Consider the following 11788-nt stretch of genomic DNA (forward strand, 5'->3'; position numbering starts at 1 on the left):
TTTATTTACACTTTTTGGAACTTCATTCTTTTTGTTTAAGTTGTCTATTGTCAACTATATAACTCCATTAGTAAGTTAAATTTCTATGTAATCCTACTCCTCTAACATTTGAAGTGTAACCCTAAAACTTTCCAGTTAATTTCTGTAGCTCTTACCTTTTCTCATGACTGTTCATCTCTTTATGTCCATTTCTGTTCATAAGTATTGATAATACCTGGCCAGGTATGAAAGTTAACTATGAATCCACAGAATTTTAAATGTCCCTATGGCTTGAAGAAGAGGAGCAGTGCTGTTCCTGTCCAGGGTTTATTGATGTTCTTCCAACCATGGCTGTTCCTATTTTAATTTTGAGTCTGTGCTCACATGATGAGTGATTTCCTCTGATATGTACTGATTTAGAGCTCATTTCTAGCTGGTTAGAGCCCGACCTGTTCACAGCCTGTTGAGAGTTAAGAATACCCCTGGACCAGGGCTCTGTGGTATCTTCCTCAAGGATGAGGGTCCAGAGGGCTCCAGAGTCCTCTGAGGCATGTGGTCAATAAACCCTGTGCCTCTGGTAAGGGACCTGTGTGGCAGAGAGTGAGATGGTAGCGGAGGGTGTGGAGGGTTTCTTATTCTGCACAGAACATGCAAGCCAGATTTAGCCCCATTCCCTTCTCTGGCCCTTAGCAGATTCAGGACCTCATTGGGTTCCCATGAGGAACAGCAGCGGCGTCCCAGCTGAAAACACAGAGAAGACAAAGGTAAATGCTGGGGACGTTTTCAACTCTTCCTATATCAGGATGCTTTGGTCTTTTCCGACAACACCCTCTCCTGGCCTGGCCTCTGCTCTGTGGGTTCTGTGGTGCCTTTTCTGTCTCGACTTCTTGAGAAGCAAAATCTTCTCCATGAGCTTTCAGGCTTCTCCATTCCCAGCTGATCATCGTTGGTGGCACCTCCAGAATCCATAAAAGCTCAGGGACCGAGGGCTGAAGGGCTTTTACTGTTCTGTTTCCAGAAATAACACGAGGAGGCACCACTGACCTCCAGTACTGTAGGTCTCATGGCGCGGTGAACTCTGACTGATCCACCTTACCCAAAATGTTGTGGGGTTTCATTTCCGAAATATGTGGGATTTTCTTTTGCTGTGATTTTGTTTGCATTCTGCTATAATGTACGTGATTAACGTTTGAAATATCTGCTGTATTCCGAGAAGTGAAAATAGTGAAAACGCATTAATCTAACATTAATTTGTGCTTTGTGCAATTTTGAATGCTCTTTGACAAGGCCAATTCCATAGTTCATCACAGTCCCATCCCTGTTGGTAACTGTGTTGTGCAAAAACACCTTCATACCCACCCAGTGGGGCCCCTGATCTAATATTCTAAGTGTCAGAGGTTCCATATTTGTAATAGCAAATAGGCCCTGACTGTAAATTAGTGAAGAGTGAATGTAACTTATTACCTACAGGGACAATTCCAAATGAAGGCCTTAAATGATGTTCAGCAAAGCTGATTCTTGTGTGGCCTCTGTACCTTCAAAAGCTGCCGAGTCCTATGATTACACATGATGGGACTTGTACACTTGAAGCGAAACACAGTTTTAAAACTTGCTTTGTTTAGAATTCCCACCTCATTTTTCCATGGACAAAAGTATTCTTTATGTCCTAGTGCACTTACAATTTGGTATTACCTGGGAGTGAAAAGAAATATTACAGCCATGTCTAACTGACTTCTTGAGATAAGATTGTTCTGTCAGAAATCCCTCTCCCAGTTCCCCTGAAGCTCTTCAGGAATCCACATCTTTCCAGAGCTCTTTGTTCTCATGGGTGGCACCTCCAGAGTGAAGAAGATCCTTTGTCAAGAAGGGAAACAGAGGGGAAATGAGAGAGTCCCACAGGCAGAGCTGGAATCAACTTCCACTCTGCCTCTTGCAAGCTGTGTGACCCTGGGCACAATTTCTCCTTCCTGTGGAAACCTCTGTTTTCTTCGATTTGGAGCAGGGTGGTCACACTGACCTTGCAGAGTTCTGAGAATCAGAGACAGAACATAAAAGTCCTGGAAAACATTCTCCAAAAAGAAGCTGCAACATGTGTGGACAATGGGCTTTTCATGCCTCTCTTACTCTCTGTTGACCTGGTGCAAGAAACATGCTCTGGTGATGGCTGTGAGGGAGGAAAGAGGATAGACATAGACACTCCTGTGTCTCAAACATGCTTCTTTATTACTCTGTTATGACTCTGTCTTCCCTGGGGCAGGACCCCAGCCTGCCTACATTTGCAAACGGACACAGTGGCATGTGGAGACAACAGTGTGTCCCAATGACTTTTCTTTACTCCCCAGCTGTGGGCAGTACTCAGTGGAAGGGTGATATTATGACACTGATACTGCTATTTTGAAACCTGGAGGAAGGAAAGGTGCAAAAATCTATCACCAGCAACAGAAGGTGCAGCCTGTGTTGGTGGCGGTAATTTTGTCCATCAAATGAATATGTGTGAAAACATTTCCTCCTTTGGCCATACAGGTCAGGATGGCGGCAGTGGAGCACCATCATTCCTCAGGGTTGCCCTACTGGCCCTACCTCATGGCTGAAACCTTAAGAAAAAGGATGGGCCACAAGCCACCTCCTCCAACTCAGTGTTATCTGAGAGGTCAACCACATCCATCAGTTAAAGGGTGTCTGAGACTGCTGACTCTTTCTCGACTACAGTGTCCACTAGGACCTCAACCACATTCTACAACTGATGATTTTCTGAGAAGAGAGACACCTCAAGACGAGTGTGCCCTGGGACCTGAACCACTTCCTCGAGCTGATGATTTTCCGAGACTCAAGACACCTCCCGAGGGTCTTTTCATACCAATTTCCCCTTCTCCAGTTGATGATTCTCTGAGACCTAAGACACCTCCCGAGTGTCTTCTGGTACCCCTTCCACCTTCTCCAGTTGACGATTTTCTGAGACCACAAACATCTCCCATCCAGTGTCACCTGAGACCTGTACCATTTCATCAAGCGGATGATATCAGGAGACTCAAGAAACCTCCTGACTGTTTTTTCGCACCCCTTCCACCTTCTCCAGTTGATGATTCTATGAGCCTGAAGCCACCTCCCGAGTGTCTTCTGGTACCCCTTCCACCTTCTCCAGTTGATGATTTTCTCACACCACAGGCACCTCCCATCGAGCGTCGTCGCCTGGGACCTGTAGCATTTCCTCGAGCTGATGATTTTAGGAGACCCAAGGAACCTCCCGACTGTTTTTTCGTACCACTTCCACCTTCCCCAGTTGATGATTCTCTGAGCCTGAAGACACCTCCTGAGTGTCTTCTGGTACCCCTTCCACCTTCTCCAGTTGATGATTTTCTCACACCAGAGGAACCTCCCATCAAGCGTCGTTGCCTGGGACCTGTAGCATTTCCTCGAGCTGATGATATCAGGAGACTCAAGAAACCTCCTGACTGTTTTTTCACACCCCTTCCACCTTCTCCAGTTGATGATTCTCTGAGCCTGAAGACACCTCCCAAGTGTCTTGTGGTACCTCTTCCACCTTCTGCAGTTGATGATTTTCTCACACCAAAAACACCTCAACTACAGTGTCACCTGAGACCTGTACCATTTCATCGAGCTGATGATATTAGGAGACTCAAGAAACCTCCTGACTGTTTTTTCGCACCCCTTCCACCTTCTCCAGTTGATGATTCTCTGAGCCTGAAGACACCTCCTGAGTGTCTTCTGGTACCCCTTCCACTTTCTCCAGTTGATGATTTTCTCACACCACAGGCACCTCCCATCGAGCATCGCCTGGGACCTGTAGCATTTCCTCGAGCTGATGATTTTAGGAGACCCAAGGAACCTTCCGACTGTTTTTTTGCACCCCTTCCACCTTCTCCAGTTGATGATTCTTTGAGCCTGAAGACACCTCCTGAGTGTCTTCTGGTACCCCTTCCACCTTCTCCAGTTGATGATTTTCTCACACCACAGGCACCTCCCATCGAGCGTCGTCACCTGGGACCTGTAGCATTTCCTCAAGCTGATGATATCAGGAGACTCAAGAAACCTCCTGACTGTTTTTTCGCACCCCTTCCACCTTCTCCAGTTGATGATTCTCTGAGCCTGAAGACACCTCCCGAGTGTCTTCTGGTACACCTTCAACCTTCTCCAGTTGAAGATTTTCTCACACCACTGGCACCTCCCATCAAGCGTCGTCGCCTGGGACCTGTAGCATTTCCTCGAGCTGATGATTTTAGGAGACCCAAGGAACCTCCCGACTGTTTTTTCTTACCACTTCCACCTTCCCTAGTTGATGATTCTCTGAGCCTGAAGACACCTCCTGAGTGTCTTCTGGTACCCCTTCCACCTTCTCCAGTTGATGATTTTCTCACACCAGAGGAACCTCCCATCAAGCGTTGTCGCCTGGGACCTGTAGCATTTCCTCGAGCTGATGATATCCGGAGACTCAAGAAACCTCCTGACTGTTTTTTCACACCCCTTCCACCTTCTCCAGTTGATGATTCTCTGAGCCTGAAGCCACCTCCCGAGTGTCTTCTGGTACCCCTTCCACCTTCTCCAGTTGATGATTTTCTCACACCACCGGCACTTCCCATCAAGCGTCGTCACCTGGGACCTGTAGCATTTCCTCGAGCTGATGATGTTAGGAGACCCAAGGAACCTCCCGACTGTTTTTTCTTACCACTTCCACTTTCTCCAGTTGATGATTCTCTGAGCCTGAAGACACCTCCTGAGTGTCTTCTGGTACCCCTTCCACCTTCTCCAGTTGATGATTTTCTCACACCAGAGGAACCCCCCATCAAGCGTTGTCGCCTGGGACCTGTAGCATTTCCTCGAGCTGATGATTTTAGGAGACCCAAGGAACCTCCCGAGTGTTTTTTCACACCCCTTCGAACTTCTCCAGTTGATGATTCTCTGAGCCTGAAGACACCTCCCAAGTGTCTTGTGGTACCTCTTCCACCTTCTGCAGTTGATGATTTTCTCACACCAAAAACACCTCAACTACAGTGTCACCTGAGACCTGTACCATTTCATCGAGCTGATGATATTAGGAGACTCAAGAAACCTCCTGACTGTTTTTTCGCACCCCTTCCACCTTCTCCAGTTGATGATTCTCTGAGCCTGAAGACACCTCCCGAGTGTCTTCTGGTACCCCTTCCACCTTCTCCAGTTGATGATTTTCTCACACCACAGGCACCTCCCATCGAGCATCGCCTGGGACCTGTAGCATTTCCTCGAGCTGATGATTTTAGGAGACCCAAGGAACCTCCCGAGTGTTTTTTCACACCCCTTCCACCTTCTCCAGTTGATGATTCTCTGAGCCTGAAGACACCTCCCGAGTGTCTTCTGGTACCCCTTCCACCTTCTCCAGTTGATGATTTTCTCACACCACAGGCACCTCCCATCGAGCGTCACCTGGGACCTGTAGCATTTCCTCAAGCTGATGATTTTAGGAGACCCAAGGAACCTCCCGAGTGTTTTTTCACACCCCTTCCACCTTCTCCAGTTGATGATTCTCTGAGCCTGAAGACACCTCCCGAGTGTCTTCTGGTACCCCTTCCACCTTCTCCAGTTGATGATTCTCTGAGCCTGAAGACACCTCCCGAGTGTCTTCTGGTACCTGTTCCACCTTCTCCAGTTGATGATTTTCTGAGACCACAAACACCTCCCGTCCAGTGTCACCTGAGACCTGTACCATTTCATCGAGCTGATGATATCAGGAGACTCAAGAAACCTCCTGACTGTTTTGACTGTTTTTTGTATTGTTTTGTTTTGTGTTTGTTTTTTGTTTTATTTTTATTGTGTTGGAGGAAGGCGTCTGTTATGTTGTTGATTCTATTTATTCATCATTTTTGCAACACATAAATTCATTTAAGTATTGATTGTGCACCTATCATATGATACGCATTTTTTCATCACTCCCCCACTCCCAGAACCCTAAGCTTTTCTCACTGTTAGAACTGCTAGTTTATTTGTATTTCAGTCACTTTGACTATAAACTCCTTGAGTGTAGGTGCTTATATTTTTTTCACTGCTTAGCCCCCAATTCCTGTATATAGTAAGCTCTTTTTTTTTTTTTTTTGTACCAAATGCCCAATGGCCAATTTATTCTGTTTCAATAACAACTAGGCATCATTTTCAAAGGGCCATATACTGACAACAGACTGCCCAGAAATTATCTCCCTATGTAGGAAAACTACAGAAGACAAGTTCTTAGACTTTTAATGCCCATTACAGTAGCCATTAATGACAGGTGACTACCGAGCCTTGAAATGCGATAGTCCAAATTGAGATGGGCTAAAAGCTTAAATTACACACCACATGTCAAAGCCATAAGACCAAAAACTGTAAAAGAGTCTAGTAATTTTATATTTATTATATATTGAAATGATATTTGGTATTTTAGATATATTGAGTTAAATAAAAGTTAAATTCACCTGTTTGGTTTTTTATTTTTAAAATGTGAATTCCAGAAATTTTTTTTTTTTTATGAAGTATTTATTGATCATTCTTGGGTGTTTCTCGGAGAGGGGGATTCTCCATGGGGCTGGGTCGGTTCTGGGATCTCTGGGGGCACTGAGTCGGTTCTGGGTTCTCCTTGGAGGCTGAGTTGGTTGTGGGATCTCCTTGGGGGCTGGGTCGGTTCTGGGATCCCTGGGGGTGCTGAGTCGGTTCTGGGTTCTCCTTGGAGGCTGGGTCGGTTCTGGATTCTCCTTGGGGGCTGGATGGATCCTGGATTCTCCATGGGGGCTGGGTCGGTTCTGGGATCTCTGGGGGCGCTGAGTCGGTTCTAGGTTCTCCTTGGAGGCTGGGTCGGTTCTGGATTCTCCTTGGGGGCTGGATGGATCCTGGATTCTCCATGGGGGCTGGGTCGGTTCTGGATTCTCCTTCGGGCTTGAACATTTGCTTCTTTTTACCTGTGTTCCCAACTCTGTGCCTTAAACCAACTTAACCATCAAAGAAAACAAATCGTATGTGTTTCCTACCCTGGGTCTTCTTAATTGTTTGTGGAATTCTGGAAAATTCATGAGCAAGGCTGTTCTCTCTAATTTAGTGGTTCAGAAACTGATTTTAGGCTTTCCATCTCCTTGACATTGAAAACTTGCCAAACTTTAACTTCTGTGATCTTTGATTCACTGCTTAAAACAGGTCCTGGGCATCAGGGTTAGATCTGCTGCTGAAATGGAAAATCCTGTCTCAGACAGAGCGGTGACTGCGATGCTGCAGACAGTTCTCATTGGGATCCACCTTATGATTCTCATTTGGGTCTAATAGCCTTTCTTTTTTTCAGTTCCTTGTTATTAAGTTGCGGTTTGAATGGGCATGTGGGTAATCTGTGTGTGTGCGTGTACATGTGTGTGCGTGTACGTGTGTGTGCGAGGGGGTTCACGCGGGCGGATGTCAGGCCAGCACACAGCAATGGAAGGGCTGCCTGCTGTTCTCTGGAGCTGTTCTGAGGCTTCAGAGCGTCTTTTCCACTGCCGCCCTCCAGGGGCTCCCTCGCAGGGAGCAGAAGGCAAGGGCTGCCTGGGCTGCCATGGGCCATGGCTGAGACTGAGAAGACTTTCAAGGATGGTAAGTAAAGCGGGTGGGCACGGGGTAGGTGGGCACGGGTGAGCTGAGAGCCAGCAGCCCATGCATCCCTGAAGTTCAGTCCATTCTGTCTTCAGATTTGGATTCACTCCCCATGGTTTAGAAACAATGCTGTTTGAGGTTAAAAACAAAACAAACAAATAAAAAGCCTGATTTTCATTTCTCAGAATGAATGAGAAGAGTGCCCGGTGGAGAATGGACTGTTTTTTCTTAAGTGAATAGCTCAAGGGGAACATCCAGGTGCCGGCCTTCGGGGGTCTCTGCGCCACTGGAGCGGGGGCTGTTGGGCCTGCGGAGATGCTGCGAGTTGGTGTCTGAGGGTGGGTGTGGGTTCCCACCACCACCACGAGTACTACCATTTCTATCAGCAGTTGGAGAAGTCCATTCACCTGTGGAGCAGATTCTCGAGTATTGGAGGAAACACTGTGGAAGCATCGACTGTCTGAATGTGGATTCCTCTTCTGTTTATCACTGCTAAGTGAGATGCAATTAGGAATGAGATATCTTCACCCCATTGAGTCTGGGAGGGTCGATGAGCGGTCACATCAGTGAGCAGGCCAGGTGGTGAGGCGTGTTACCTGCATGTTACCCAGAAAAATAAAGCAGGGCAGATGCAGGTAAGGGCCAGTTATTCGACATTGTGTAGTTGAGGAAATCTCCCTCTCAGGTGTCCACAGGGAGAAGCAACACACAGATCCCTGGGGACAGAGCATTCCTGCAGAGGGAATTCCTGCAGAGAGCAGGACAGAGCATTCCTACAGAGGGAATGTGCAAAGGCCCCGGGAGGGGAGAGATCCGTCCTGCTGAAGGGAAAGCAAGAAGGCAGAGGGTTGGAGCCAGGAGGCCTGGAGCTGCTGGGTAAGGCCTGAGCACCCGGGCTCCTGTGTGCACGATGGGGCTTTGTGATTTGTGCCAAGGGGGACAGGAGGACAGTCCAGGGTTTTGGCAGAGGAGTGACATGGCTCCTTGTAAATCTTCACAGGACCAGGATAACATCACAACAGGTAGTTAATTCACCACCACACATTTATAGTCTGAGGCCCTTGGACTGTATGAGCTACAACAATGACAGATAATGCAGGTGAGTGCCTCATGAACCCCTGCTGCCCCAGCTCCCACCCATGGCATTTAAGCCAAGAAGCCCCATTGGTCCTCAGGGGCTCTCCAGCCCCTGCCCTCCTTCCTCCTGCCCGGACCAGCCCATCTGTCACATGGGGCTCTCTAGCCACCTGCCTCTCTTCCTCTCTGGAGGCTGCATGGAGCTGCTTGTCTTTGTAGCTGAACACTCAGGCCCCTACTTGGTCATCCAGCCAGTCATGGTGGGAGAGGAAAGAGGGGAGTCTGAGATGATGAGGGGTCAGTGATGCTGTCTTCCGGTCCATGGCTCATCAGAGATACCCTGTAATTTGCAGTGTTCTTTCTCCAGGAAGAACAGAGCCCCTCTAATTGCATCTGCTTTTATTGAAGCCTGAAAAATGCAGGCAGAGTGATAAGAGAGTGAAACTGTGGTCGCACTTTCCTGGCCTCCCTTCAAATATGTAAAGGGTCCTAAGGCGAGCCCTGGCCGGGGGGTCCTGAGCCCATGGCTTCTCCCTCGGTGCCTTTCACAGGTGGTCCAGGGCAAACGCTTGGTGCCCATTCAATTAAAATAGCGAAGGAGATGAGCTACAGCTTCTGCAAGGACGGTGTGGGGCTGTAGCCTCTGGGGCCTTAGTTAGAACCACATGAAAACACGAATGCTGGGGAGTAAAATTGCAGGAAATGAACGCAGGAACAGACACGGCTCGGATGTAGCAGAGGTGGGATCGGGAGTGATTTCGTTCCAATTCCCCGATGCTGCTTTCATAGCTGTTGGGGTTGAGTTTGAGGTATTGTAGTTGAACCTGTGTTGTAAGGGCGGAAGACCTCATCAGCCCAGTGACTGCAAAGCCACGCGGGAGCCTCCCCAGTCAGAGGTGGCCTTGGAGGGCAGCTCGCTGTTCTCACTCAGTCCTGATTCTCGGCTCTCTCCTGACCCCCCAAGGTTTCTTCAATCAATTTGAAAGGGGCAAATAGGAAGCTCTGAAGGACAAGGCCCCACAAAGACCCCACACCCTGCAAATCCCCCAGGGGCTGCTCAGGGAGGGCACAGAGAGACCCCCAGGAATCAGCCCAGCCTCTGTGCCTGGGTCCTGGACCTGGGTGGGTGAGTCCACGTGCCTGGAGCCAGAACCTGCCCCAGCCCTTCACAGAGCCACATCTCAGGGGACCATTCCAGGTGGGCTGACAGTTTCCAGCTGCAGCGCCTTAAAGCCCAGGCTGTGGGCAGATGGTCCTTACCTCGAAGGTGGGCATGAGTCGAGAGGCAGGACCTTGTGGGGTGACAGCTCTGGACCCTGAGTTGGAGTGTGCACCACTCCCAGCTGAGTACCTACTGGTCACACGTTGAGCCCCCACAGCCTCCCTTCAGCCCTCTTCACAGGAAACAGGAAGGTGGTGTGCGCCAGGGAGGGGAGCTGACTTGAACAGGGCATTTCAAACTGCCAGTCACAAGCGGGGCCAAGGTTTAACAAATGACTCAGGAAAAAACGGGGTTGTGGGAGGGCGTGAGACACTCCTAGGTGGGAGGAGGTGCAGGCAGCACTCCCTGCGTTCACACTCACCATGGCTTCGCGACAGGGATGCACTCTGAGAAATACATGGCTGGGTGATTTTGCTGTGCAGGCCTCACGGTGACTTACACACGCCTGGATGGCCGGGCCTCCTGTGTGCAGGCTCCTGTACCAAATACCACAGGCGACTGCAACACAGTGGCGTATGTGTGTCCAAACACAACTAACCCGGGAGAGGACAGTAAGAATATGGCGCTACAATCCTATGAGACCACCCTGCTTGACCAAAACATTGTTATATGGTGCGTGACTGTATTTCCACCATATCAAAACATTGTTATGTGGTGCGTGACTGTATTTCCACCATAGAACAGATGTCAGTGACCCCAGAGCATGGGTTCGTGTAATTTTATAAACTCGATAAGCCCATCGAATTGAATTTTTAGTAATGGCTCTGTTTAACAACCAGCTTGCAAAATTCCTGAACACGTAATGCTTGGTTGTCCTGAGCTGGCACCTTCAGCACATGCGCACATGCTCACACACGTCCTCACACACACACACTCACTCACACACACTCTCCCTCACACATACAAGCACACACATGTGCACACAGCAGCTGCTCACGGCATCTACTTGAGGGGCCTGACACTCATTTAGAAGCTGAGTACACGAGGTTAGTCTAGGAAGCTAGAACAGAATGTAAAACATCAGGATGCAGCCTGTCTAGTCAGGATAAACATTGTTTATTACGTTGGGACACATTTGACTCCTTTCACACCTGGTGCTGGTTGGCTTGGAGAGCAGTGGGGCGCCAGCTGGCTCCTCTGACAGCCACGCCTCCTGGAGGGTGGAGAGATCCTGGTCTGCAGAAAGCCTGCTTGCTTCCTGAGGGGCACAGACACAGGTGGCCTGAGAGGGAGAAGGTTCTGGAACAGGGGGCCCAGAGGAAAGCCTGCAGCAGGAGCCAGGGTCACGGCGCCCAGCAGCTGCCCTCGCCCTGGCTCCTCCTGTTCCAGGCCAAGCCACCCATCTCGGAGCCGCCGTAAGGCCTCCTGCAATCAAACCGCGAGGCAGCGCCATGCCCACAAGAACCTGAGGTTTCTCCCGGCCTCGACCTTCCTCTCATGACAACAAGGCACCAATTTCCACAAAGGGCTCTGCGCTCAGGGCAGGGCTGGTAAACACGAGGTCACGCCCTTCCTGTGAGGGAGGTTCCAGTTCCCACAGCAGAGGCCTTGGGCAGGTGGGGGCCGCGGCAAGAGCAGGACAGGGCCAGGGAGCTGGTGTCCACTCCCACATAGTCCTCTTGCTTTAAACGGTTCTCTTTTGAGATAATTGCAGATTCACACACAGTCGTAAGGAATAATGCAGAGAGTGCCTGTTCCCTTTGCCCAGTTCCCCCCGCAGCAGCATCTTGCAAAGCAAGGAGTGGTCGCCGATGGGATCCAGTGCCTGAGGGGGGACGGCACCAGCTGCACATACACTGGGTGTGAGCATGTGTGTCAGTATGGGTATGTGTGTGTCAGTGTATGTGTATGGGTGTGCATGTGAGTCTGTCAGTGCGTCTGTGTATATGTGTGTGTGTGTGTGTGTCTGTGCATGTGGGGGTGCGTGTGAGT

General features: G+C 49.4%; 1 protein-coding gene across 1 annotated transcript; it reads left to right on the forward strand.

Annotated features, from left to right (window-relative positions):
* Positions 1–237: 237 nt before the first annotated feature.
* On the forward strand, positions 238–6443 carry LOC134760375 (nuclear pore complex-interacting protein family member B13-like). The gene is made up of 2 exons (XM_063717200.1): positions 238–743; positions 2503–6443. The coding sequence occupies exons 1-2, from the start codon at positions 696–698 to the stop codon at positions 5845–5847; spliced, it is 3393 nt and encodes a 1130-aa protein (XP_063573270.1). The 5' UTR covers positions 238–695; the 3' UTR covers positions 5848–6443.
* Positions 6444–11788: the final 5345 nt, after the last annotated feature.

Source organism: Pongo abelii, chromosome 18, assembly GCF_028885655.2.
Source record: "Pongo abelii isolate AG06213 chromosome 18, NHGRI_mPonAbe1-v2.0_pri, whole genome shotgun sequence".
Taxonomy (NCBI): Eukaryota; Metazoa; Chordata; class Mammalia; order Primates; family Hominidae; genus Pongo; species Pongo abelii.